Source organism: Tachysurus vachellii, chromosome 6 (genome assembly GCF_030014155.1).
Source record: "Tachysurus vachellii isolate PV-2020 chromosome 6, HZAU_Pvac_v1, whole genome shotgun sequence".
NCBI classification, from domain to species: Eukaryota; Metazoa; Chordata; class Actinopteri; order Siluriformes; family Bagridae; genus Tachysurus; species Tachysurus vachellii.
In genome coordinates this window covers 5,047,474-5,074,248 of record NC_083465.1, presented here as the reverse complement: position 1 = coordinate 5,074,248, position 26,775 = coordinate 5,047,474, and the positions used below count along the sequence as shown (strand labels likewise).

At 40.9% G+C, this 26,775-nt stretch overlaps 1 protein-coding gene across 3 annotated transcripts in view; it reads left to right on the top strand.

The window, feature by feature from the left end:
- The window catches only part of pde10a (phosphodiesterase 10A), a 53,283-nt gene that overhangs the window by 6,726 nt on the left and 19,782 nt on the right, over positions 1–26,775 (top strand). For all 3 annotated transcript variants that reach the window (XM_060871835.1, XM_060871834.1, XM_060871833.1), the window contains exons 2-3: positions 16,646–16,777; positions 26,470–26,498. In XM_060871835.1, the coding sequence (XP_060727818.1) occupies positions 16,646–16,777; positions 26,470–26,498 (161 nt within the window). The remainder of the gene's footprint in view (positions 1–16,645; positions 16,778–26,469; positions 26,499–26,775) is intronic.

Sequence of the window (26,775 nt, the reverse complement as noted above, 5' to 3'; positions counted from 1 at the left end):
CAAGGTCGATGGGAGAGATACAGTAAAATGTCCCAGTACTAAATATAAGCGCTCTTGGAAGCTCTGAATAGACTCAAGTGGACGCTTGACAAAATGGTATGAGCAAAATGGGTAGAGATGGTTATTTTCTCCTTGGACTATGGTGATAAGGGAATTTGCCAGTGCCTCTGGGTTATATGCGTGTTTGAAAAAAATTAAGTGTGACTTTGAACTGTTCTTGCCAGATGTCAGGTATTTTTGCGGTAGAGGTTGTGGCTAATACAATGACTTTATCTGTCAATGCAAAATGTCTCAGTTAAAGTAATCTGGGACTTGTGGTCCTTGGTTAGCAGGATGGCTTCAGCCAGTGTACCGGTTTCCAGCACCTTTTATTTAATGGCATTTAATATCTGCTGGTTTGGGTGAACCTTATCCAATGAATGCAGAGGTGAAGGTCACTGATGTTCTTATTTTTGCTTGCTTTAAAATTCTAATGGTCTGATACAAAAGGTTCTGTGTTTTATGCTGTGTAACACAGCTAGATCTAAATACCAGGAAATATACTCCTGTCTCATATCGATCTTTTGGCTTTAAATGTTTAGCACAAACAAATGAATTGGCCTTGAACACTTCTAAAAAGTGTTAGACACCCCACCCAAAAAAACAAACAAACAAAAACATAACCGTGGTTTCACACCTGAATTCAGTTTCTCTAGCCACACCCAGGCCTGATTACTGCCACAACTGTTCACAATCAAGAAATCACTTAAATAAGACCTGACTGACAAAGTGAAGTAGACCAAAAGAGCCTCAAAAGCTACACAACATGCAGAGATCCAAAGAAATTCAGGAACAAATGAGAGAGAAAGTAATTGAGTTCTATCACTCTGGAAAAGGTTATAAAGCCATTTCTAAAGCTTTGGGACTCCAGCAAATCACAGTGAGAGCCATTATCCAGCGAAAACACGCCATTATATAGCGAAAACACGGAACAGTGGTGAACCTTCCCTAGAGTGGCCGGCCGACCAAAATTACCCCAAGAGCGCAGCGACGACTCATGACTTATTGCGATGTCACAAAAGACCCCACAACAACTTCCAAAGAACTGCAGGCCTTACTTGCTTCAGTTAAGGTCAGTGTTCATGACTCCACCATAATAAAGGGACTGGGCAAAAATGGCCTGCATGGCAGAGTTCCAAGACAAAAACCATTGCTGAGCAAAAAGAACATAAAGTCTCGTCTCAGATTTGCCAGAAAACATCTTGATGATCCCCAAGACTTTTGGGAAAATACACTGTGGACTAAAGAGACAAAAGTTGAACAGTTTTGGAAGGTGTGTGTCCCATTACATCGGTCGTAAAAGTAACACTGCATTTCAGAAAAAGACCATCATACCAGCAGTAAAATATGGTGGTGGTAGTGTGATGGTCTGGGGCTGTTTTGCTGCTTCAGGACCTGGAAGACCTGGAAGTCTACCAAAAATTCCTGAAGGACAAGGTGCGGCTATCTGTTCGTGACCTCAGGCTGAAGTGAACTTGGGTTCTGTAGCAGGACAATGATCCAAAACACACCAGCAAGTCCACCTCTGAATGGCTGAAGAAAAACAAAATGAAGACTATGGAGTGGCCTAGTCAAAGTCCTGACCTTAATCCTATTGAGATGCTGTGGCATGACTTTGAAAGGCGGTTCATGCTCAAAAACCCTCCAATGTGGCTGAATTACATCAATTCTGCAAAGATGAGTGGACCAAAATTCCTCCAGACTCAACAGACTCATTGCAAGTTATCGCAAACACCTGATTGCAGTTCTTGCTGCTAAGGGCGACCCAATCAGTTATTAGGTTTTGGGGGCAAGCACTTTTTCACACAGGGCCATGTGGGTTTGGGTTTTGTTTTCTCTTAATAATATAAACCTTCATTTAAAAACTGCACGTTGTGTGTACTGTACTTGTTATCTTTAACTAATATTTAAATGTGTTTGATAATCTGAAACATTAAAGTGTGACAAACGTGCAAACAAAAATTAAGAAAAAAAAAATCAGGAAGAGGGCCAACACTTTTTCACACTACTGTATCTGTCTTTGCCACAAATTTGGCAGCAAAATGTCTTTGGATGCATTAGCAGTAAGACTTTCCCCACACTCTAATTAAGCAGCAAAATAATACATTATTTATTAATCTGTCCATCCATCTATCGATCTTCACAAACCACCTTATCCTTTTCAGGATTATAGTGAATACAGAGGTCATACAAAGAAGACTTTTGAGGGTTATTGAGGGTTTGGGAGAAAATTTCAGATGCTCAGATATAATCTACGTGACACAGTGTGATGTAATATTGTAAGCACTGGTCTGTTGGAATACATATAGCCAGTAGCAATCTCTTTTAAACCTTCTTCTGAAAGACCAATCCATACTGTTCATACATGAAGTGTATCTGAAGGCTTGCATTTAAATTACTGCTTTCAAACGCGACTGTAGACTACGTCCAGGCCATGCAGTAGTTTCTGCTGGGCTACAGACGTATTTTGGGTCTAGGTTTGGCTCTGGCTCCAACCTGTATGACCTCAGTGCATTGATTTCCATTTCCGTTCTAATTTCACTTTACTTCTGCAAATACATTCCAAATACAAATGCAATACATTCCAAATACTTTGCAAATGAGCTTTCCATCATTATGTTTTTTTTACCTGTAGGAACCTGAAGGAAACCCACATGGACACCAAGAGCCCTGGACAGGCAGTAACCTGAGCACAGGATTGACTTGTAGAGCTCTGAGACAGCAATGTTACTCAGTATATATTTTTAAATATCACTGCATTATGTAATTCTAAATTGTTTTATTATTAGAATAAAAAAGTAAAGCCAATCCTGTAGTTTATAAATGTTTAAAAAAAAAAAAAAAAAAGTTTCTCAGAATTGTCAGGAGAAAAACAATACATACATAAACGATTTATTATTTTTTTTAAATATTTGTTCGGATGTTAGCGTATTACTAGGATATTTTATAAATAATAGTAATAATAACAATAAAAATAAGTAGAATAATTCTTAACGGCAGGTCTGTTTGAAGCTGAACTTTAATGTCACTTGTATCTCTAATCCTCTCAGCCTGAAAAGAAAATGTTCATGCAGGAGTTTTAGGCATCTAAAGACTGGTGCAGTTTATATGCAAAATTCTAAAAGGGAAAAAAAATAAAAGGAAACACTTAAAAATACCTACTAACTTTTGCATGGCGCAGTGAAGTCTACTCACTTAGCCTACAGCAGGTGAATATGATTACCGAGCACGACGCTGCTGGAAAAAAGTCACAGGTCAGCACCATTTGCACACTGTTTTTCATGCAAACTAGGCTACAGTAAGGCTTCTATGCAAATCTTATTGCGCCACTGCTCACGCTACTCAACGTCTGCTTCAATATTTTGTCAAACGCGGGAAGACATTTCCTCCCCCGGTCCCCACTGTAATTTGTGCCACTGTCTACAACTGCTAAAAGACCGGCAGACTATCAGTTCCTCCTCTTCAATTACTTTACAGTAGCGGTTTACATGATGGTGTTGTGTAAACTATCAAAGCGTGTAGATTCTGTCTTAGTGTATTAATGTATAGCCCTAGCTCGATAGTAAAACTATGTACATTATTGAAATTATTAAATGATCTTTTAAGAGTTTTTAACATCAGAAACTGTTGCTAAAGGCTTGTTTTTGTCTAAGTGTGTCTGAGTTTTATTTCTGCAAAACCTTAAGCTTGTCTAAATTTTATGCTGCTGTTATATAGTTCTAGGTCACTGCCCTTTGGCCAAGAATAATAAATGAAATTCGGTGAAGATGAATGTAATGTTGGATCATACACTTTATGCAGTCTGGGTCATTGACTACGTTCTCTAAACATGTGGAAACATATAATACTGGAATCTAATGGCTAATAATGGACATCTGAAACCATCACAGACGAGCCAAATAAATGAGGCGGACCCGTTTTTGTCTACTTATTGAGCAAGGGGCACAGATTGGTGAGTGAGGGAGAGTTTCTGTAGCACATTTTTTAAGGAATTTACTGAGGAAGAGGAGTGTAGCCAAAATGAGTCATGCTATAGAATTGACTTTCTTTTAGGCCAGCGAGTCCTGTTCCTGCTCTAAAACGTCGGCTGGTGCGTCATTTATGTTATTGCATAATGCTATTGCTGCCAAGAAAGCCAAACACTGTAAGGATAAAGGGGAATTCCATCATCAGCTACATTGTGCCTTCAAAAGTGCTGTTTTTATTTCTTAATGTGTGGCCCCCATGGCTCTGTTTAATTTTCATTGAATCACAGAGGCTTTAAAGCATTCACATTTTTCCATATAATCATGTAGTCTTTCTAACAGCCAGTGAGTCCAGCAGCATACCTCTGACTTACTGAGATTTCACCTGTTTTAACTTGCGAGTCAGTCGTTGGAATCTGAACAGCAAACGTTTTTGTCTGTAAAAGTCCGTGAGCTCGGGCTGAAACAAATCTCGGATCGTTCTTCACCTTCCCCAAGCTGCTTTTTGTTCACATTACCCACTTTGCATCTCGACCAACGTAAATAGACCTAATTGCGCCCTCATTAATTACATATGAGTCATAATTACGATGAGTCATGTATTATTCTCTCCCAAGAAAATAAATATAATCTAAGTGACAAAATTTGACGTAATCGTGTAAGCGCTGGTCTGGATCTTTTTCTGAATGTACCGTTTATACATAAAGCGCTGTTTGAAAGCTTGTATATAAATGTTGTAGCCATTTAAATGTATTGTAGTTAACATTCCTTTAGCACAGCACTTACTGTACATTACCTACTTATTTAGTGAAGGTTCTGCAAACCACGTCCAGCAGAAACTACTGCATGGCCTCAAAAGTATTTCGGTTCTTGGTTTGACGCCGGTTCAAACATGTGTGACCTCAGCGTGTTGACTTCCATTGCAGTTATTTTTAATTTAGTTATTAGCTACAAATCATACTTTGTACAAAACTTGCTCCCACACCACCAACACCATCACCACCTCCACCCACTGAGGTAACAAATGATCATTAGCATGTGGTGAATTTGGTCACTTAAATTTGTAGAGAATAAAACTGGTGATCACCATCGAAATTATTTTTGACCCCATCAAAAATATACATCGGATATTTTCCATAATTGGCGTAGAATCTGATCATTTCCATACTGACGTAGTACTTAATCCAGATGTTAGGATCTTTGCACTGGTTGTTTATCAGACCAGACAGTCTTTTCCATGCTTATTTTAATGTGTGTGTGTTTTTGTACATGCTCCTTTGTGGAGGTCATTGTTTTAAGGCTTCTCTAGGTCAACACTAATATAATCTGACAGGCATTCTCATCCCCAATTGGACCAACAGCTCCAGAGCAAAACAAACAATGCGGCTGTATTGTCATGCGGGAAACACTCTTCAGAGAAGGAATCGCGCTTCCTGTCTCAGCTGGATGTCGTTTAATCGTTGTGGTGATTTCCTTTCCCCAAGCGGCCTCTCTTTTTCCGCAGAGAAGTCAATAAAGATGATGCACATTTTGTCTTGAAATGCAGCCCCTCCAGAGCTTAATGTTACAGTGTGCTTCACAAGGATTGTTACGGGGTGAAAATCCACTCGGTCAGCAGTAACATTAAAGCTTCCATCAAACATCTTTCAACATGACAAGACATGACGCTTTCTAGTTTCTCATGACACATGGTGTTGCGTTGTATTGTTTGTTTTATTTACTTTGAGGTAAATTATGAGACGGACAAAAGATGCTGCTGCAATGTAAATGATAACAGGAACAAACTTGTCTCATTGTAAACAGTTTTAATAATGTTCAATAATGGGACAGTGATATATTAGAGAAAAGAGAGCATGAGATGAGCACGGTATGAGAAATGTGGTGATAAGTTTACTGTAACTTTATACCTATTTTATGCCTTACTTATGTCGTTTTTCCCAAAAGCAACTATGGCTTATTAGAACTTATATAATTCAGGGAATGAATTAAATGATCAGATCCTTCAGTTATCAGTGTAAATCTGTACCAGTGAGACTGTGCTCCTATAGAATATGTGCATCCTGTAGATCGCTGTTTTATCTGCTGTGTATAATTTAATTTAATATAATATAATATGTCCTTGGCTTATCCAGAGACAAAACCAATGCAGCGCAGCTACACAGCTGTAGTAAATGTGAACGCGGTCTAGATTAAGTTCAGGGCAACGGCTCGGACGTGGGAGTGCAAGCCTGTCAGCGTGACCATGTGTTCTAGCCACTTACTGATCAGCGGGACATGCTTTTAGTTTAAATCCCTTTTACGTCATCGAGCTGTTTGGTGTTCCTAACATTCAAGGCTCTGTAAAGGCAGCGAAAGACTCTGCAGTTCTCATCAGTGGTATCCTAGTCTCACTGGCCGAGCGAGCTCTAGTATTCAGCAGAAGTTTATGAATGAACGTTATTCATCTTATGTTTTTTTTAGATCTCGTGACGTACGTGTGTGTGGAATGAAACAGCTGATTTGAATGCTAAAACTATATGGCTGAGTTTTAAGCCTGATTGATTCAGCTTACAGCATATAAATATTAATAATAACAGCAGTCTTTAATGTGGTCAGCTGCTCATCCTCGGTTTTTAAATGAATAGCACATTTTGTGAATAGCCAGAGTTGCCCATTGCAGCAGATTAGAGGTAGATTTATCAATTTCTACAAGCTACTGGATGTTAAAAGAGCATAAAAAAAAAGTATGTATGATCACAGCCTTGGCAGCAAAGACTCCAGAGAAAGAGGAACATGGTCTCGTGCACCTCCATGCCTTATCTCCATATGAACCTGTATTTTATAGCCTGCACACCTTCTGCCTAATGAGCATAGCCACGAGAGTGGAAATAATGCAGATTACCTTTCCATGGAAATCTGTATGTGTGCATGTTTCAGTGCAAGATCACACATTGGGCTTGCACATTAGTTCACATATGTGTTGGAGCGTGTGTAAGGAATCAAATCAGTAGTATCATCACCTCAAGGTTGTTACTGTTTACTTTTTGGTGCTTGTGGTGATGACTAGCGAGATGGGCTGATTCTTTGAAATTAAGGTGTGTGTGTGCGCCATATAGGCTTGAGCAAGTACTGTCAAGACCGTTGCCTTTATTATAAATGATGACATAATGTATTTTAAGCAAACTTCGGTCTATAGCGTTCACCATTTTATCAACATAATATAATTCTTCCGTGTAATAATCGCAAACGTTTTTGTTCACATCTCAGAAACTCCATGCAGCCTTGAAAATTACGCTACTAATTTACAGCCTCTTCTCCCTGTCAGTGACTTCTGACTGACATTTTTCTTCACCTTATCGGCAGAAAACCTGTAAATGAAGTGCCGGGGGAGAAACTGTACACGGCTGAGATCCCAGCAGGTTTGCATTTAGGGTGCAGAGGTAACTGCCCTCCACCCTTCCCCTCCTGCTCCTTCCTTTTTTCATTTGCACGGGCAGGCAGTGTCCCTGCAGCCCTCCCGTAGATAAGATAAGAAACACATGCTCTTCCCACCTCCTGGCGAGGGAGTCCCAGCTGGACCTGCTGACGCACGCAGCCTCTTACACACCCACCCGAGCCTGCTTCGCTCTCATGGCAGGCAAGTGAAAAAGTACTACCTTGGCAGAGTGCCTTTGACACGGTGCCAGAAAGAGGACCGTTCAAAAAAAGCCGGACTTTTTATTTTCATTTTATTTATTTATTTTTCCCTCCTCACTCTGTTGCGCTTCGCTGTATCGGAACCCCTACACCTCCGCTGGCTTTATTTATTACTGTAAAGCTTTAGAGCTACACACTTCATGGACATAAGAGGCGTGAAGCTGACCGCACACAGAGCTCTTAGTCTCAGAGCTCAGCTCATCAAATAAACTCTGTAAAAGGCAAGGCTGTGATGAAGGAGCCCTGTTATCGTACTCCCCATCAGCACAGACAAATCCAATTGACGGCGGAAACCACTTTTATTGGCTTGGTATAATTTATGCAGGGGATTCAGAGGGATATATATTTGCTTTCAGGACTGGAGTTTCAGTTACCTTGTCAGAGCGTAATTGTTTCAAACTGGCATTTATAGCTTGACGTATACAATACTGTGCAACAATTGAAGGCCTTTATTATTTATTTATTTATGATTTTAAAAAAAAAAAAAAAGGTTCAGGCGAAACTGAAAACCAACCTACGGCATTTTAGGATGTTTTTCTGCAAACATACAAGTGATCAAAGAGTTTATGTAGAAACTCTGATCGCTCAAACTAAGGTTCTAGGTAATAATAATAAAAAATTGTATCTCTTGCTGGAGTTTGCATGCTCTCCCAGTGCCTCGGGGGTTTCCTCCGGGTACTCCGGTTTCCTCCCCCGGTCCAAAGACATGCATGGTAGGTTGATTGGCATCTCTGGAAAATTGTCCGTAGTGTGTGATTGCGTGAGTGAATGAGAGTGTGTGTGTGTGTGCCCTGCGATGGGTTGGCACTCCATCCAGGGTGTATCCTGCCTTGATGCCCAATGACACCTGAGATAGGCACAGGCTCCCAGTGACCCGAGGTAGTTCGGATAAGCGGTAGAAGATGAATGAATGAATGAATGTATCTCTTGCTTTAAAATCTAACTGCTACATGGTTTAGTTTGCTGTCCTGTCAACTCTGATCTTATCAAGCGAAATATTTTAAACTCAGGCAAATTCACCTAATATTTATAAACAAATGTAAGATTTTTAAGCTTCTTTTCGTAGATTTTTGAATTTGCTATTTTTTATTTATTTATTTTTTAACCGGTTTTTCGCTTTGCTTATTTCAAACCTCGATATCTAGAAAGGAACAAAATGATTTTAAGCTTGATATTGTTAAAAAATAGGATTAATGGTCTTGTATTTGTTTTATCGGAACCTCATAATGACACATTTTGTTGTTGTTGTTGTTGTTGTTGTTGTTACTCAGCATTCTTAGATATAAGAACACAGCTGTTAACACAGCTGAAGGTCTGCTTTTCTCTATTGGCGGTTAAAAACTTGAAAAACTTCCACTTGATTGACTTCCACTTGATTCTTCTAAAGATCTTCTCCTGGTTGTGTAAGATCTTTAGAAGAATCAGCAGTTATTCACAATCGCACTATTAATTGTTCGGGAACATGTAAATAATCTACTGTAAGTATCTTAGTGCTGCACCTCTGCAGTTCGAGTGATTGACCACAACCTGTTAAACAGCTGAGTGCAGCGCCGGTTCTTCTCAGATGTCGAGCGCATCGTCTCCGAAGGCCATGTGTCACAGCGGATCACTGACGTCCGAGCCCTCCCTCTCGAGAACCGCTGCTCTTTTACTCGAAGCAGAATTAAAATAAAAACCCCTCGGTGACGCAATCCAAACGTCTGGGGGGATCTTCGACTCTGCTGAACTGATCTAAAAAAGACAAAGAGGATCAGAGTCGTGGAATAAGGACAGTCGTCAGGAAGGAAGGAAATGAGGCCTGCTTTAATTTGGGACGGAACAGGAGGTCATAGTCGTACAGTTCAGCACAGTTATTAGGACCTGGTGTTTTATGAATCCTCTGTTTGGCATAATGAGGGCATGGGTTTGCCCACTCGCAGGATAACTTGCTGGATCCTGGGTAATTTAACAGGATCTGGTTTTTACCGCTGTAGTCTGTGGGGCTCAGAAACATTCTGTAACAGGACCAACACGCTGAATTAGAGATGAAGGGTGCAACTGCATAAAGTCATTTGTTTGACTCATTTGTTTCTTGGCCATCTGTGCCATGTATCATTTGTTTGTGTACTCCGTTACTCTTGTCTTTCAGCAAGAGGATCAATGTCAGTGCCTGTAAATCATGCGATCATGAAATCACGTAATGAATCAGAAACTTAAACAAAAATGTTAGATGCAGCAAAAAAAAAACCCCAACTATTTTCAGTTCTGTACTTCTACAGGATATTGTTTTCTGTCACTTTTCCTACCACTGGGAAACAGTCATGTTTAAGGTTGCCAGATTAGATTCTTTACCACGGACACCAACTAATTATTATGATGATTATTAATGGTGATTGCAAAGCAACATTCTTACTATCCTGCATACTCTTCCGGACAAAACTTCGGCGCGTAACTTGTCCCGCAGCTTTTGTCCTAGACCCGTGAATGACATGTCAAATCGACCGGCTCATTGAGGAGAGGTGTGCTATTACTTTTATAAGCGATCCGAGTACCGGTACTTCCGGTACCGGGTCTCAAAATGGCCTTTTTTCCCATAGACTCCCATTATAAACTTTGGAGGTTTATAACTCGGCAAGCTTCTGAACTATCTACACCAAACTCGGCCAGCTCCTTTAGGGTGATACTCTGAACAAACTTTTCAATTGGTGTACCGACTGTCCTTCCGGTTGTGCCGCAGCCCCGCCCCCAATATATGCAAAAATCAAAAACTTTTTACAACATGGACATGTGACATATCAAAACACTCAGAACAATGAGGGGAACTTGCCATGTGCAAGCACCATTCACATTTTCTTCAGGAAATGTACATTCTAGTTATTATTGTTGTTGTTTTATTAATGTTGGTAACATTTTTTTTATCAGTGTTTCTTTATTATTACTACTACAACTCCTACTGTCATTCCTCCTGCTGCTTTTCGTTGTTCTTATCGATGTTTTTTTTTATTGTTGTTCCTACTAATTGTACCGCCAAATTTGTAGCATTGCCGCATTTTATACAAAGCTGCTCTAACGGGTTGCTATATTGTTATCTTTAGTGTAGTGCATGCTCCTCTTTGACATTCAGTACAACTGCACAGAGCTGATAACCACATACCATTATCATGCCCCAAAACCCTCCCAGAAAGTTCTTTTAATTGAAACCTGTGATGTCTTACCCTGTGTCAGTGTGATGGAATGAGGAAACTGGAATAAACTCCTGTTGTCTCACCCCATAGGTGACACGGAGTAGATGACTCTGTACGACTGCCAGGGAAACCGGATCTTTTCTCTTTAATCATGAAGGGACTTTTTTATGGCGGCGTTCTCACCCATAAAGTTCAAACACACAAAACCTTTCACTTGAGACTTACAGAACAGAAACTGTTGACTTTTATTATTGACTTATATACTATCTGTTTGTAAGGTTTGGACAATATCCCTGGGCAGAAAATCTGTTGGATTGTTATTTTTTTTACTGAAAACAAATAACATAACAATTACATACAAGTTGGCATTTCTAAATTTTAAACTAAACTAAAATACTAATCCACGTGTTGGAACAATAGTGTTGTGTCGAAATCACATGAGCTTTTCAGAAAACTGGCTTCAAATCCTTTCAGTTCTTTGAAACTTGACCTTGACCTGACTTCTGAGTCTTCTGAAGCCGACGCTTAACTCCGTCTGTGACCCCAGGACCAAATACAAATCAAAAACTTTTCCAAAAGAAACAATGTTCTATACGCTGCTGGTCTTATCTGGCTCCTGTACAGCTAGCTGTTCTGTAAGCGTGAGATATGGTCAGTATGCAGGTCATTTATGCAGCGTTTTATCAATGATGCTGATAACGCTCACTCCAGCTGACCTGGACTGCGTACGCGCGGCAGATGAACTCGCGAATCTTGGAGGACTCTCCTGGTGCAAGAGCAGCCAAACGGTTTTGGCCAAACAAGCCAATGTTTCAAGAGCAATTATTGTTGTAAAGTGTCTATCCTAAAGATTCACTACTGTAATTTGGTGTGTTGACAGACATCTGGAAGGGTAGAAGTGCTGCAGAGATCAGTTTTATGAAAAGTGCATATCTAGACTATGAATCACTGACTTGGAAGGTTGGGTTCAACTGTTCAGATATTAATCTGGGCTCCATAGTGTAAATATGGTAGCATGATGGAAGTGTTTTGGTTAGTTATGATCAGACAATATGGGGAATGATGGGGAGATTCTGTAAGGATGTAAAAAAAAATAAGAATAAGAGAAATAGAAATCAGATTAATCAAATTCACATTCAATGTTTTATTAATATTAATACACACACACAAAAAATTCATTCAGATTGTTTTCAAAGCTCTACAGGAATGTTTCATTCATCCTGCTGAAGTTGTCAGATTTTGGTGTAAGTTGACTGAGCATCAGCTTATAATATCCATATAAGTATTTCAATCATGGGACATTTTACAGGGACAATGATTTTATTTATCTTATTAATTAAACATGGCATATTTCCCTCCTTTTGGATAGAGTTCCTTCAAATGGCATTGCACAGTTCTTTTTTATGCCTTTTTACAGGCCAAACCATCCATTTAGCAGGACACATTACAGATATATCAAACTGACACACAGTGGCACTGGCATTAATACTGATCCTGACTCGAGGTTAACTGGTCTCCTGTGCCACACTGCTCCAGCCTCTGCCCTGTGTCAGAAGGGGTTTGCTGAGGGCCAGTGGTCTGTGCCCCTTGAGCTGTCCAGCAGCGATCATGCCAGCGGGGTCAGTGTGGGATTACGGACATCTGCACTAAGCCCCTGAGATCCTGACGTCCTCCTGAATCACATGCTCTCATTCTATGTGCAAAAAAGGGAAGAACTGCGATCAGTGCAGACCTCGGACATGTGACGTAAAATAGGAATGTTAGTAATGTTAGTATGCAGGAATGCATGGGGCTTTATTTAGCCACGATTCCTTTATTTATTGGAATTGAAAGTGTCGATGCCTTTTTTCTTTTTTTTTTGTCGTTCTGCTACCATTAGAGATGACTGAATGGTCTTTAGAAAAAAAAAAAAAACACACCAACTAAAATATCATGAGAAGAAATGAATGTGTCACTGGTGAATAAATTTCAGATCTAACTTTCTTTCCAATGCACAAGATCATACTTTTAGGACATTTCTTGTGTTCTTTTATTGTGAGGCGTAACAGATATGCACTCAGTTCCCAGGATTTTTTTTTTTTTTTTATTAAAAAAAAACAACCCTCTTCTGAACAAGACGTGCTTGTGTAGCTCCAGGTTGAGCTTTTAATGAGGACGCTACAATTGTAAGGGGCCAGTGTCTTCTCAAAAAGCACAGCTTGCAGGCTGTTGTGCAACCAGGATTTCCCATGAACACTCGCTTTACTTTTCCCTCCTATTCAAATCTGACAGGAGGACTCCACAATAGGCAGTGGGGAAAAAACGGCCAGTCTTTTTAATCGATCTTAAAGGGCGTCATTTTGACTACATTCTGCGATCATGTCCATTTGTGAATGAAAGATTTTTTTTTTTTTCCGGTAGCTGTGGCAGGTTTTTTTTTGTTGTTGTTGTTTGATTTTTTTTAATTTAATTTTATTTTATTTTATTAAATTTATTTATTTATTGCATAAGTGTTGTGGTAGGCTTTATGTTTAACACTTAAACAAAGTTTCTGGTCTAAGCCACACCCACTTCCTGTTTAGATACAGATTACTCCCAGCTACAAAACCTAACACTAACAGTGTTAGAAAGAGTTGAACCCAAACCTGGATCTCCTACAAAAAAATTGTATTGGAGAATATGAACATGGACATTGACTGGTGTAGCAAATAGCTGAGATCATTACATTGATAATGTCTTAGATAGCGTTCTCAGCAAAAGTAAAAAAAAATAAAATAAAAAAATCATGTTACCAGAACGGTTAAGGCAGGGGAAGGTTGGACGCTTTGGTGCCTTAGGGTTTTTTTTTTATTGTGTGGCTTTAAAAGGACAGATGCTTGTATTGTTTTAAGAAGAGAAGGATTGAGGAGGATGTTAAATAAAAAAAACCTAGCTAAAGCCCTAAAAAAAAATGAAAGAAAGAGCCGTCCTCTTGGCTTAAACGTGTGCTTGCTGTCAGTGTGTGGCTTTGACCGAGTGCTCGGCCGGGACGGTTTGACGTAAACCAATTAATAGAGACAGTTTTATTTTGGCACCATTTTTTAGCAGCCTAAAACAGAGTGCACTTCATAAATTCAAAGGTTCAGGAAGTCTTTTTCGTTTTCCAGCGAAATGAAGACAGACGAGGCGAGACGTCCCTTGCCCTGCCTCTTGCTTTAGCTGTTGTGCGTCTCTGCATCCCCTCCAGTTGTCGATTTATTAAGCAGTGCACTCTGTCCACGTGCGTCAGCACCGACTCGAGGAGTCTCGTGAGGCTGTACGCAGCTCAAGAGCACTGTCTCGTGTCTGGACAACGTCAGTCGACCCCCCCTAACTCCTTTCCTACACACACACACGGTTCTGTGCGAAGACCTGGGCGTCTGTGAAAGAGCCTAAAGAACAGTGTCTCTGCAAGGACCAAAAAGAAGACACACACACACACACACACAGATCATAGCTGGCTGTGGGCTATCAAAATGACACTGCTTTGCTTATTTTTCCAAGATCTGCTGTTAAGGCTGTGAGGCTGGATGACTTGTGCATCTGGTTCGACTTTAGTGTTCAAAGTGTAGAGCCTCTGCCTTCCTTGTCTGTTAGGCTTTTGTTGTTGTGCACCAAAACAGTCTGTAGCCATTTGCTACCCCACTGGAGGTTCTATTGAAGTCCAGACAAAAGATGAGGCTTGGGTTTGCGATCCCTCATAGTTTCTGTGTTGTGTGAGTGTGTGTGTCCATGCACTACACATGCCTCCCAGCTGCGATCCCCTTCAAGCTTACACACTCGGTGATGAAACACAAATAATACAAGAAAATAAATTTCAACTTTTTCATTCATTCATTCATCTTCTACCGCTTATCTGAACTACCTCAGGTCACGGGGAGCCTGTGCCTATCTCAGGCGTCATCGGGCATCAAGGCAGGATACACCCTGGACGGAGTGCCAACCCATCACAGGGCACACACACACACTCTCATTCACTCACGCACTCACACACTACAGACAATTTTCCAGAGATGCCAATCAACCTACCATGCATGTCTTTGGACTAGGGGAGGAAACCGGAGTACCCGGAGGAAACCCCCGAGGCATGGGGAGAACATGCAAACTCCACACACACAAGGCGGAGGCGGGAATCGAACCCCCAACCCTAGAGGTGTGAGGCAAACGTGCTAACCACTAAGCCACCGTGCCCAATTTCAACTTTTGTGTTTTGGAAAACACAATATTTTTGATCTCATGAAGTCCTAATTCAGCAGTGGGTAAGAACTCCTACCTTGACTGTATTACATGTCAAACCACAGCACTGTTAGATTCTCAGTTCTTTCCGGTCAGACACTGTTGATTAATTTTCTGTAACAGCAGCCGTTCTGGCTACATGACAACTCACAGGTTTATATCAACATGCCACTTGTAATGCTTTATGGTTTCTATAGCAACAGCAGGGCTTGTAAAGAGTATACCAGTTTAACGTTCGAGAACTTGACATTTCTAGAAGGAGTCTCCAGTGTCTGTTCTTTTGTTAAGGAGGTTAAGCCTTATAGCACAGGAAAGATTTCAATACTTCAGGCTTTACGAGTTCACGATGATGCGACAAGCATCACTTTTTTTTTTTTTTTATTTCTTATCAGCTTCAGGGGGATGAAGGGGCTGGGAAAATGACTGCGTATAGCTTATTGCAACCATAAGCAAGGAACTACATTTATCTCAGTAACGTTACCTGTAACTAGAAATGGATAAAAAATACGATGTGGTGTTCTTTAACTGACTAATCGCTAAGGTGTAAGAGGAATAAATCTATTCATTTTACCTGTTTTAATCTCTACTTTTATCTGACATGACACTCTGAGGCAGAGTTGCAACTAACGAGAGCGTAAATGTAACAGCTCCTCGTATTTAGAGACTAATATTACAGGCATCTGAGCGTGATCTAAAATTGTGACAGTAATAAAAGTATTAAGCCATAATCTAATACCCTTACACTTCCTTCACCTTTCATATGACCTGCTTTGTTGGTTCTTTATTTTAATCGTTCCACAGTTCACTCCGGTATTTTGGTTTCGTTTTTCATGCCTATAACCAATATGCCGAGACGACTTGTTTAGCCTGACTAAAAGATTCCTAATAAAAAGACACTGAGAAATACAATCCAGACATTATAGTCCAATACTTGCCCTACATTACGACGTTAACGTTAAAGGATGGCTTCTCCAGAGGCTAGGCCACATCCGAGCACGTACGTCAGCGCTGGCTCTCAGACGCCACGGAGTGCATTAAAACCCCACGCTAGCTCGACAAATGGCTGCCTGCGCTGACAACAAAGACAATAAACAGCAGCACTTAGCAAACACACAAGGACTTAATTGCATATTAAACACAATCAAGTTGGGCGTCTTCTTCCCTCAGCTCCGTCAGGACCGCCTGCCTTTCCCTGGAGATGCAGCAATACAATAAACACAGAATCCCATGCAGCAGTTTAAGAACGTACCGTTTGGTCGTAGTGGTTTTGTGTCTACACACAATTGGGATTAGATTGAAAATATGAAAAATTGTTCCTGATTGAACTTTTACGTATTAAGGATTGCAAAGATCTTTATGCTTCTCTGGAGTCATGATATTTTTGTGTGTGTGTCTCTGAAATCTGAAGCTTATATTTTATACAAATGCATAGACTGCTAGTTAAGTCGACTGTTGACGAGCCAGTTAGCAAAGCCTTATGCTAACGGGTGAGTTTCTTTTACACTTGATAAATACTCTTAATCAAAAGTGACAGTTTTTGCCTGACCGATGGCGATGGCTGTTTTGCAGGTCTGACGGATGAGAAAGTGAAGGCGTACCTTTCCCTGCACCCGCAGATGCTGGACGAGTTTGTGCTGGAGAGCGTGAGCGCGGAGACGGTGGACAGATGGCTGAAGCGCAAGAGCAGCGGCCCACCTACAGGTATGCTGTCCTGCAAAAGCAACATGAGCTCTGCGGTTATCAACAGTCTCCTCCCGTGTCCACTTGCTTTCTGTGCCATGATCTGAGCTGGAGGAAAGTGTGCAGTCTTTTTTTTTTTTTTTTTTTTTTTTTTTTTTTAAATTTACAAGAGTACTTGTAAATTTAAGCATAGCTTCTAGGGGAGTAGTGGTTGTTGTTTTTTTTGTTTTTTTTAAGACTTGTATCTTCCTTGGCTTTCACATAAAATTTTATTACACTCTATTCATTGTGAAGCTACAAAAATGTGTTCTGTCATTTTCTTCATGGTGCAGCTTGTGGTGTTTGGCGTATTGAATGGAATCAGACTGGCAGAGAAACGCTCCAGGCAGGGAGAAAGAGTGACCTCACCACATCCGCTGAACTTGGAACATATACACTTGCGTGGTTCATTAAAATGAAATGCCAAAGTCGTAGTTGAATTATACTGTACATCTTCTTCCCCACATAAACATAACCTCCTAGAAAGAGCACAGAAAGCTTCCAGATTTGTAACCATTCCATTAAACACCTCGCATTTCTTTTCTCGTACTAATCTGTTCGTTCGAGTGTGTGAATAACCGGAGCTGAGGAGCAAACGTGAGAGGTGGCTTGAGGCTACAGAGAAATAGAGAGCGCTAGTAAAGGCCTAGGTAAAATAGTCTTCTGAGTGCGTACGGGTCATCGCAAGGCCTGGCATTGCCTCGTGCTACCTGCACTGTGCCCACTGTACCAGACGTACCACGAGCATGGAGGGCCCACAGTGCTGGCGTTCAGCCTAAGCTCAGCCTCTGACGTCATAGCCAACCTCCAGGGAATACAACGTGTCGCATTTTGGAAATGTTTTCTGTATGAGCTCAGCAGCAGACCTGGAGGATTTATTTTGAGTGGCTTCAGTGATTTTCTACGTTGTGTTTGATTTTAAGAGCACAAGAGACTACATCAGAGCTGAATTTATTTAGTGACACTTTTATATATGCCAGCTTGTTGCCCTTGATGCAAACGTTGAGTCTGCAGTCTGAATGCTTTGCCCTGGTTCAGAGACTGACTCTTCAGCTGTGTTAATAATACAACAGTCAGACAAGATGTCAGGTCTAAAACGTCATCTCATCTCCATGTGTTTACACTTAGCATAGGGACAAATCTGCTGCCATTAAAATGGGATTATTCCACACTGTTTTTGAACTCTCTAACTCGAAGCCGTGGATGTATTTCCTGTAGCAACAGAAGGTCCAGACCTAATCCAAATTCCAGCTTCAACAGCTCATTGATGATACACTGTTAAGATTTCTGTCTAATGTACCTTATATTATTTTCACAGATTGCAGATGCTCCGCTCCCTGCCTCATGACTAGTCACACAAACCTGACCAAATATGTAATGATGTAATAGTTATAGGCAGATTTTTTTATTTAAATTTTTTATTTATTTGTTCTCATGGGCCAGTATTCAAATTTCTTACGTATCTGCACATTTTACATACCAAAAGAACTGGACGATTAATTTTTTTTTTTTTTTTTTTTTTTTTTTTTTTTATATTTATATTAAACGTTTTCTTCTAAACAGTGTGACCCTTTTACCTTTCCATAGTCACACCCTTGCGTACGCTAAGTTGCGACTGACGACACAACCGATCCGAAAGTCTGTGTCCGAGCTGAACCGCTCCATAATCATGCTCTCCAGCATTAGACGGAACTAAACTGGTAAAAAGTATCATTTGTTATTCACTAATAAAAGAACAGCTGTAACTCCGAGGAGAAAAGCCCTAGGTTAGTATTGCTACCAGAAGATAATCCACCGTTGTTGGGTGTGCTGTGATATTTACTCTTTTCTTAGAGCACAAGGAAGCATCTCTAAGGACTGTTGTTTGTTAAACAAACATGGAGTCCGATCCTCAAATCTGGAGACGTGGACTATTTACACAAATGTCCAACAAAATGTGTGCACGTGGGAGTAAAAAAAGATGGAAGCACACCAAGTGCAGGAAAAATAAATGTAAACAGAAATCATTTGTCACCAAATGTTTAAGCAGCTTGCTCTCCTCTAAGAATTCGATCGAGGATCTGATACTGAAGCTGATCAATGCCTACAAACCAGAGGAGACTATACAAAGTGCTTCAAGCTCACAATTTCCACTGTCATAAAGTCATGGCATGTAAAGGAACTTAAGGAAGTCAAGGAACGATCTGGAAACAACAGGAGTGTTGGTGCATTGTTCTGCTCTGTAGTGCTATGTGCACAAACATGATCTGCACGGAGGAGTAGTCAGAAGGAAACCTTACCTGCAACCTCGTTTCAATAGTGAACATCTAAACTGAACTGAATTGATTGGACAAATGGCATTCCAAGAGTTTTGTGTGATCAGGACATAAAATTAAAATTCTGGTTTGATAGAACATTAAAAATGCTTTATTCTGCTGTGGCATTTTTTGGAAATTGGGGGGGAGAGATAATTGGGTCATAATTGGGCCATTAATTGGGCCATCAGTATTAATTTCTCATTTATAGAATTGATGATGATGATGATGATGATGATGTTCACTACAGCAGCACTCTTTAACCAAAATAGTTTATTAATGATGTCTAGCATTTTATTCCCGCCTCCGCCTTGTGTGTGTGGAGTTTGCATGTTCTCCCCGTGCCTCGGGGGTTTCCTCCGGGTACTCCGGTTTCCTCCCCCGGTCCAAAGACATGCATGGTAGGTTGATTGGAATCTCTGGAAAAACTCTGTGTGTGTGCCCTGCGATGGGTTGCCAGGGTGTATCCTGCCTTGATGCCCGATGACGCCTGAGATAGGCACAGGCTCCCCGTGACCAGAGGTAGTTCGGATAAGTGGTAGAAAATGAATGAGTGAGTGAATGATGATGTTCACTACAGCAGCACTCTTTAACCAAAATAGTTTATTAATGATATCTAGCATTTTATTTAAGATACAGGCATTTTATCACATTGTATCAGCTTTAAGTTTATGCCATGTTGGGCAGTGAGGGGAAATGACAAGTCCTGACTGACATTCCATACTCGGGCAGTAAGAAAATGAGAGTAGGACAAACGATGACCTGTGGTGGATTGTAGTTGTTCAGGAAGCAGTGCCATGGGCAACAGGCTCTCCTTAGTTTGAGCTGTGTGGCTCATCACATGACCTCGGTTGTAACATCGATATGCCTGAGTATGTACAGGTCCCCACACGTCTCTCCTAGCCCTCCAAACAAGGAGGAAAAAACACTCCTCCTTTATTCAGACTACTCTAAAGGCAGTCCTGGTGCTCTCAAATCATGTGATGCAGACTGTGTTTCTGTATGTCATGTTATTTTTGCTTATACGTCGTTGACAATCGAACGGCTTAGAGTAATGTGACCGTTGCTGTTACTCAGCAGCTTGTGGTCGGCTGAACGGCACAGATTTGGTTGAGGAGGGAAAAAAAATGCTGTTATCAGATACAACATAGCTGCTAGAACGCTTTTTCAGGAACCAATCAGGTTGCGCGTAGAGCGCTAACTGTTGTATAATTAAGGTTTAATGCAAACGGTAAAGTCTGAGGAGAACCTCCTGGTCTGGAGTGTAAACAAAGGTGAACAGTGTGTGAGCAGCTGGAATCCTGCATCCTGCAAAATGTGAACAGTCATGTTTTGTATCTTGTGACTGCGTTTAGCCTCGAAGCACACATTCCTTACACATTGCCCCTCTAACGGTGTGTAGCCTCTAGATTGCTGTACAATGGTCAATTTAAGTAAGTGCTTGTGTGTGTGTGTTCATGTCTGTTCCTTAATTCTAAATGAATTTTCTCCCCTCGGTTTGTTTTTGGATGTAAAATCCATACAGAATTAGCATGTGTCAAAGTCTGTGTATGAGTACTGGCAGTCAACAAAACAGCAAAGGTGCAAGTACAAGAAGACTGGAGACATGTTGAAAGTGTGTGCATGTGTGTGACTGACTACTGAGGTGTGTGAAACTGGTGAGGTGTTATCCTGCCTGTCTGCGTGTGTGTAGTTTGGCTGTGACTAATGAGCACCCTCAGGCCCTACTGACGTCAGTGGCCCCCTACCCACTCCCCCCTGGCTACACACACGCACACACGCAAGGGCTAGGTACTTAATAAACTCCCAAATGTTCAGGGCACCATTTTTAGAGGACCAACACAGCTGGGATATACAGTCTGTGTTCTCCACTGCACACATTTACTGTTGCTTTCTTTATTTCTCTTTATTTCTCTTTATTTCTCTTTCTTTCTTTCTTTCTTTCTTTCTTTCTTTCTCTCTTTCTCTATTTCTCTCTTTCTCTCTCTCACTGACTTGCACATATGCATACACACACGGTGATTTACGACCCAGTCAGGCTGTCTGCGGCTGTGTGGCTCTAATCACTTTGGCACTAAAGTAAAGCGCTATGGATGACGTGCTCAGGAAAAATGGCTGAAATGTGCCATAATTTAGTTACAGCAGGAAAGAAGCCGCTCGGCCTCGACGTGCAACTTGTTTCCAGCTTTTCCAGTTTTATTTTTTATTATTATTGTTATTTTATTTAATTTTTTTTTATATTTTATTTATATTTATATTTATACCTGCTTCCTCCCAGGATTGCTAGCCTCTTTATTAACACAGCTATTTGATACCTTCGTACAATTGATTATTTTATTTATTTATTTTTGCTTCCTGTATTTCTCACTGCAGTCATTAATTGCAGCTCCACTCAGCTGCACCACTTTAATCCATTTCCCCCATGGAAAATGAAAGAGACTTTATAAGATTTGTTCAGGATGCCTAGTTATAGACTACGATACAGACGTACAGACTGTTGCACAGACTGCACAGGTTCGCGTGCAGGAGTGTGAATAGTGAGAAACCTCCAAGTTTTGTCCATAGCAACCTTTTGAGGACAGAATGATTATCAGGACTTTAGCAGTATTTTAATACAGTTATTTTGTGTAATTAAGACAATAAATAAGACTCCTGATCGACTTCAGTGTAAATCATACTCGTTTAAGCAGATGACGTCTTTTAAGGGTGAGTGAAAAGACTCGTCTTTTATCTCGCTATTTGTTTGGGAATCTCAGGTGTGTCTTCTCTCGTAGCCTGTTGTGCGGCTCTCACTGTGATCCTGGCTTACCCGGGACCTTCCCACCGAGCTCAGGGCCAAACACACAGATGGAATAGTAGCGCCCTCCGCCTGAGCACGTGGTCTCCGGGCTTCCACCGCTCAGCAGTAAGGATGAGGCAGAAAGACAGCAGCAGGAGGATTGGGTGGTGCGTCGGGCTTCGTGACACTGGCCTCAAGCGCAACAAAGACCGGCATGTGCCGTGGCGCCTTGGGAAGATCAGGCCAGTGTAGTTTACCTGTAAGAACAAAGATAGATGTTTCTCCCATTCAGCCGTACTGACACCACGAGCCAGACATCTGCATTGTACAGCCACATTCACACTGTACTTTTTATACGCTCATGAGGACTGTGCAGAAAGCACAAAAATTTAAATAATGAAATGAAGTGTTAAGAAAAAAAAAAAAAAAATATATATATATATATATATATATATCTCTCTCTCTCTCTCTCACCCTCACCCTCACCTGTGCAGTCTGTGCAACAGTATATATATATATATATATATATATATATATATATATATATATATATATATATATATATATATATATATATATATAAAAAGCAATAAAGAATTTTTGTTGTGGTGTTTTTAACTTCACAATGGATTCTGATTATGCAGATCACAGACAGCTGCCTTTTTTTTCTCTCCTTTAGAATTGATTTATTAAAAATTCTAAACGTGTTTAAAATTCTTCAGACATCTGCAGTTATGTCAAGTTGTTCCTTCTGCCCGTTTTGAGTGATCAGAGGTGGACAGGATGGTGAGTTAGCCATGTGTTTATAGCTACCATAATATCAGTGAGAACACAAAGCACGAAGTTTCATGGATGTTCCATTACATGAAATATAACTGTTAAAAATATTCCAAGAAAAAAAAGATTGCACTTGGATTTGAAGAATATTTATTAGACTGTATTATATTTGTAATGCAAATGATTTATTTTTATTTTGTGTGTGTAAGTGCTTCAATAAAAATGATTTTAAAGCGGATTTTAAAGGAAATCCGTCAAAGGAGTATCGAGATGAGCTGATGCTCAAGGACTCTTTTTGAAAAAGAGAAGTGGTATCACACCATCTCTGTGTAAGAGCAGAGGTTTCGTGAGACCGCAGATATTAGACGTGTCATACGGTTGGTCAGAAAGAATACGGCCGAGTTAGTCGTTTGCATATAACAGAAATGGAACTTGAAATGTCGCTCTGCTGCAGTCATCAGAATCACAGATTATTATAGTCTTTAACAGAAATCTGGACTAGACTTTTTTTTTGCGTATGCTATTCAGTGCCTGTTTGTGATTATTTCAGTATTGTGAAACTAATTATTCCTCTCGACGCGTTCTCTGTCCATTGTACTTCCTCTTTGGTAAGAGTGCTTTGTGTCCCTGAAAGGACTCGTCATATGTCGGGTCACATGTTGCTATGACGCAGTGAGTGAGATGCGTCTGCCATGGCAGCCACTAATGTACACTAAATCACATTACCTCAGAGAAGAGAGGAGCCTTATGCGTCTTGTTTTCAGGCCCACATCTGTGCACCTTGTGCAAAGAACAGCGCTTTCTTCCTCTCTGTCCTTGACTCGGTAGCTGTCTTTGACTGAGAAGGTTCTGCTAAAGCCTCTGTCTGTTGATGGGCTGACAAACTAAAACACTGAGCAACAAAGTCACAAATTCCCTCATTGTGTGTGTGTGTGTGTGTGTGTGTGTTCCGAGCTTTGTGTTCTCTGTCTATGAGACACAATTCCACTATTCTGTATCTGTATAATGCTTAAAATATTTGTCTCTTTATTATTATTTTTAAACCCCAGGTTGACATGACGTAAGGCTTTTTTATTATTAAATATACCCTTTTTTACTATGCTTTGAAAACCCCAGTAACAACCCCAGGAAGTTCACCACCTGACTTGTGTAGGGTTTTTTTTTTTTTTTTTTTTTTTTTTTTAAATTTTGGACCAAAATTACCACAACTGAATAGTATTTTATTTAAAATATATATATAGAAAACCTGAAAACCTGGCCAGCAGGAGCGACCTCTGCTCTTCAGGACTGCTTTGAGTGCCCTGACTGGAACATCTTCATGGAGACTGCAACCAACGGTGACACCATTAACTTGGAGGAGAACACGGCATTAGTGACCAGCTACATCAGCAAGTGCATTGATGAGGTGATTGTCTCCACGACCATCACTACACGCTCCAACCGGAAGCCGTGGATGACTGCTAAAGTGCATGCGCTGCTGAAGACTAGAGACCTAGCCTTCAGAACAGGGGACAGGGCGGCCCTAAGAACAGCAAGGGCCAAACTGTCCCGAGCCGTCAGTGAGGCAAAGCGCGCACATGCCCAGACAATCCACAGCCACTTCCAGAACAGCGGAGACACCCAGTGCATGTGGCAGGGCATTCAGGTGATCACGAACTACAAGACAGCGTCACCTGCCTGTGATCGTGATGCCTCCCTCCCAGATGCGCTGAATGACTTTTAGGTGCAGTTTGAGGTGCAGAACACCGTAACGGCAAGGAAGACCATCCCTCCCCCTGATGACCCTCCCACCATCCCTCCCCCAGGTACTCTATCCACGGCCGACGTGAGGAATTCTCTATGCAGAGTTAACCCACGGAAGGCTGCTGGACCAAACGATGCCATTGTCACGGCCCTTCATTTAGCCCTCACCCCCCTGGAAAATAGACACGTATGTACGAATGCTGTTCATAGACTTTAGTTCAGCATTCAACACAATCATCCCTCAGCACCTGATTGGGAAGCTGAGTCTGCTGGGACTAAACACCTCCCTCTGCAACTGGATCCTAGACTTCCTGACTGGGAGACCTCAGTCAGTCCGGATCGGGAACAGCATCTCCGGCACCACCACACTGAGCACTGGAGCCCCCCAGGGCTGCGTGCTGAGTCCACTGCTGTTCACCCTGCACAGATCGAACCATATTATTAAGTTCACTGATGACACGACCGTGGCGGGTCTCATCAGCAAGAATGACGAGTCAGCATACAGAGAGGAGGTGCAAAAACTAACTGCCTGGTGTAGAGCCAACAACCTTTCTCTGAATGTTGATTAAACCAAAGAGATGGTTGTTGACTTCAGGAGGTCACAGAGCGACCACTCTCCGCTGAACTTCAACAAATCATCTGTAGAGATCGTCAGGAGCACCAAATTTTGAGTTTGAGAAAGGCACCTCTCCCTCCCCCCGTCCTGACTACTTTTTACAGAGGGACCATTGAGAGCATTCTGAGCAGCTCCATCACTTTCTGGTTTGGGAACTGCACCATCTTGGATCGCAAGACTCTGCAGCGGATTGTTGAGAAAATCATTGGAGTCTCTCTTTGGACACTTACACCACACACTGCAAAGCCAACAGCATTGTGGATGACCCCACACACCCCTCACACACACACTCTTCACCCTACTGCCCTCTGGAAAAAGGTACCGAAGCATTCGGGCCCTCACGACCAGACTGTGTAACAGTTTCTTCCCACAAGCCATGGATTCCTGATGACTGTATGGAGTACAACACACACGCACATCAATGGATGTATGGACTGCACAGACCTACACTGAATACACACACTTCCAATATATATCCATCAATCGGTTTACATGCTGTTTTTTTGCACACTTTTTGATATTTGCACATTCTGTCTGAAATTTCAGTTGATTGTTGTTTTGCACAAAACTTTACAATATCTCAGGTAACTGCTGCTATAAAACTGTGTTCATTCAAGTATTTCTGCACATGTAATATTGTCTGAACATACAGTATTTACACTGGTCGCTGCTGTTTATTGTCTTCTGTTTATTGTCTTGTAATTATTTGTTTGCACTGTCTTTTGTCCCGCACTGTCTTGTCTCGTCCTGCACTGTCTTGTCTGTCTCGTCCTGCACTGTTTGCACAGATGCACTTTATGTATCTAGGACTACTTACTAAGTCCTTATAGCTCTGTCTTTGTTTTATGTAGCACCATGGTCCTGGAGAAACGTTGTCTCATTTCACTGTGTACTGCATCAGCTATATATGGTTGAAATGACAATAAAAGCTTCTTGACTTGACTTGACAATAAAATAAATCTACCTATCTACTCTGTTGTGACCAGTCAGTTACTAAGGATGACACTTATGTCCATGTTGATGTACCTTTTTTGGCAGGAGAGATTCATATCCAGTCTCTTACTTATACCTGAACGAAATGATCTTTTTACTTATGCACCTTCTTTGCTGCAGCCCACAGGATCCTGGACCTGATGCACTTCTGAGGAACTTTTTTTTTTTTTTTAAATCCTGTATATACAGTATTATCAGTATTTGTATCTGTTTAGACAATCATTATCTGTTCATTCTAAGTAATGTATTCATATTCTGTCACTTCCCTACTGTAGAGACACCAAAAGGTCTGCCAAGACTAAACCGCTCTGTACTCGCACTATGTAACTGTGATTTATCTCCTGAATAGTCAACAGTGTTTGCGAAGGTTGGCTTTAGAGAAGCGACACCAGTGAAAGTACAACACGCAATCCTTTAACACGCCACCTTTTATTTATTCCATTGGACATGTTTTTGTTTTGTCTCCGCACAGATGAACCTTCGACTAAAGAAGTAAGCAGGGTAAGTGAGGAGACTTCTTTTTGAATAGTTTTGCTGTGTGTTTCTTCTCACTCCTTTATTGCTTGACTTTACTTTTGATTACATGTTGGAGTGTGTGTGTTTGTGAGCTTGTGTGTGTCTAGAGGTGTCTTTAGAAGATACATGTAATTTACTTGACATTTGTAATTTATTTTTTTTTTTTTTTTTAAGTTTAAAAAAGTTCTGACGAGAAGGTTCATTATTTATTTAGGTTTCATTCATGATGTCACAAATGTGTCTAATGGTCACAGGCACAGAG